The sequence below is a fragment of the Bison bison genome, unplaced genomic scaffold, assembly GCF_000754665.1.
Source record: "Bison bison bison isolate TAMUID 2011002044 unplaced genomic scaffold, Bison_UMD1.0 scf7180017860798, whole genome shotgun sequence".
NCBI lineage: Eukaryota > Metazoa > Chordata > Mammalia > Artiodactyla > Bovidae > Bison > Bison bison.
The window spans coordinates 11795-14564 of NW_011491370.1; the positions used below are offsets into that span (position 1 = coordinate 11795).

General features: G+C 37.2%; 1 protein-coding gene across 1 annotated transcript; it reads left to right on the forward strand.

The window, feature by feature from the left end:
• The first annotated feature begins 1094 nt into the window (after nucleotides 1–1094).
• On the forward strand, nucleotides 1095–2022 carry LOC104982882 (olfactory receptor 4A47-like). The gene is given in 2 exon segments (XM_010832319.1): nucleotides 1095–1349; nucleotides 1351–2022. Coding segments are annotated over 2 exon segments (927 nt in total).
• The last annotated feature ends 748 nt before the right edge of the window (nucleotides 2023–2770 follow it).

Sequence of the window (2770 nt, forward strand, 5' to 3'; positions counted from 1 at the left end):
CTGCAGTCCATGGGGTTGTATAGAATCAGACACGACTGAAGTGACTTAGCAGCAGCAGCAGCAATATAAGGGTTCTGAGGAATTGAGTGACATAACTGAAAGAAGTTTTAAAAAGTATAATTTGAGATGTTTCAGGAGAACACATTGTTGGAGGCCAGAAGAAAAGTGGAGAGACATGTCAGGAGGCTATTGCAGTGGACCAGGAAGAAAATGAGGGATAAGGAATGACCAAATTTGTGATATATTTTGAAAATAGGGGCAGGAGACTTTGACAAAAATCAAAATATGGAAATAAAAAGGAAGTGAAGAACTCAAGTGATATTTTCTGTAAGAGCGGTTCCATTGAAGGTGGTACCATTTAATGAGATGGGAAACACCTCTTTATTGTGGAAAATTAAACATTTTTATTATATATACTAAACTGATATCCAACTACTGATGTCCAAAATTGGAGATATAGCATACCATAATTTGATAATGTGTGTAGAGGTTGGGGCTGAGACAACACTGGATGGCACCAGTATTTATTGGTCAGGAAATGAAGAGCATCCTGCTAATGACCCTCAGAAAGGCATTTCAGCGAGTCCTTTAACAGTCCAGGGCAGAGCTTCAGCTATTCTCACTGAGTGTGTGAATTACCTTATGTGGTTCTCAAGTATGAAAGCTTTATAACACTATAAGTGATGTATCTTTCCATCACATTTTCTTCCCATCTTTTCTCATTCTTTGTTTTCCCTTTAAAACTCAGCAAAAGTGTTGTTTCCTCTAGGAAGCCCTTTCTGATTCCAGTTTACCTGATATATTCCTACACAGTGATCTCTAGCATCATATGAATATTCTTAAAATGGCACGCATTATATCAGTATGAAATTTTTCATCCTGTCATATATTACTAAGGGCAGAGAACTATGCCTTCTTCAACTTGGTAATCACAATATCTATGATGTATTTGACACTAATAAATTCTTACACATTCTTTTAATTGAATGAATAAATAAAAGATTAAATTTATAATGTATATAAAAATTTTCCTCCTTTTCTTTGTAGGTAAGCAGCTTCTAATAAGTGAAGAAGTCAGTTTCTGTACAGACTAGATGGAACCAGGAAGCAATATAACTTATTTTATCTTCCTGGGCCTCACACAGAACCCAAAGGAGCAGAAAGTCCTTTCTGTTCTGTTCTTATTTTTCTTCATTTTAACCATGGTTGGCAACATTCTCATTGTACTGACCGTAACTGTCAGTAAGACCCTGAACTCACCTATGTATTTCTTTCTTGCTAGTTTGCCATTTTTAGGCCTAATTTATTCCTCTTCTATCTCCTCCAGGTTGATTTCAGATTTGTTCTTTGGGAAAAAATACCATATCCTTTAAATCTTGCAAGACTCAGCTGTTTATGGAGCACTTTTTTGGTGGATCAGAGTTAATCCTTCTGTTGGTGATGGCCTACGACTGCTATGCGGCACTCTGTAAGCCCTTGCATTATTTAGTGATCATGAGACAAGGGGTGTGTGTTGTGCTGCTGCTGGTGTCCTGGGTTGGACGTTGTCTATACTCAGTAACTCAACTTATCACTATTTATGGGCTCCCTTTCTGTGATCCCAATGTCATTGATCACTTTACATGTGACGTATTTCCATTACTGAAATTGGTCTGTACTGACACCTATGTCATTGGTATCCTAGTTGTGGCCAATGGAGGACTGATGTGTATTATAGTGTTTCTGTTCTTATCTGTCTCCTATGGAGTCATCCTTCATTCTCCAAAAAACCTGAGTCAGGAAGGGAGGTGGAAAGCCCTCCAAACCTGTGGTTCCCACGTCACTGTGGTTGTCTGTTTCTTTGTTCCCTGTATTTTCATGTATGCAAGACCTGTTAAGACCTTCTCCATTAACAAATCGTTGAGTGTGTTTTATACAGTCATAACCCCCATGCTTAATCTATTAATCTACAGCCTAAGAAATTCTGAGTTGACTAATGTTATGAAGAAGCTCTGGAGAAGAAAAAGGCAAATCAAGTTTTAAATATGTGCATTATCCTTCATGAAGTAACAAATTAAGCAATAGGGCCAATCTATTTGGAATGTAAATATCATCATAAGTGCACCTTTTCTTTTTTTTCTCAAGAAATTAAGATAATTATAATAAAGGATGAATTCTAAGTTTGTGCTATTAATAACAATTCCTTGCTATAATGTAAACTTCATAACATCTGGTTTAACATTACATTTAAATGGATGAATGCATTTACAGTAGGGTGTCAGTAACTAACATGTAGCACATTAGCTAATGAAATTATTTTAGAATTATCCTAATTTTAAATTGAATTTGTATTTACTTTTGTCACTTTCTTATTGTTAGTTTGATTTTAGTTCAGAACCTTCTCTATTTATTGTTTTTAGGGTATTACTTAAAATATTTAATGCTATATAGACCTTCTTTCAGAGAAGGAAATGGCACCCCACTCCAGTACTCTTGCCTGGAAAATCCCATGGAAGGAGGAGCCTGGAAGGTTGAAGTCCATGGGGTCACTGAGGGTCGGACACGACTGAGCAACTTCATTTTCACTTTTCACTTTCATGCATTGGAAAGGGAATGGCAACCCACTCCAGTGTTCTTGCCTGGAGAATCCCAGGGACGGGGGAGCCTGGTGGGCTGCCATCTATGGGGTTGCACAGAATCGGACACGACTGAAGTGGCTTAGCAGTAGCAGTTATGAGTATGTTGTATTTATGTATACATTTGTATCTCTATATAGAAAAACCACTAGACT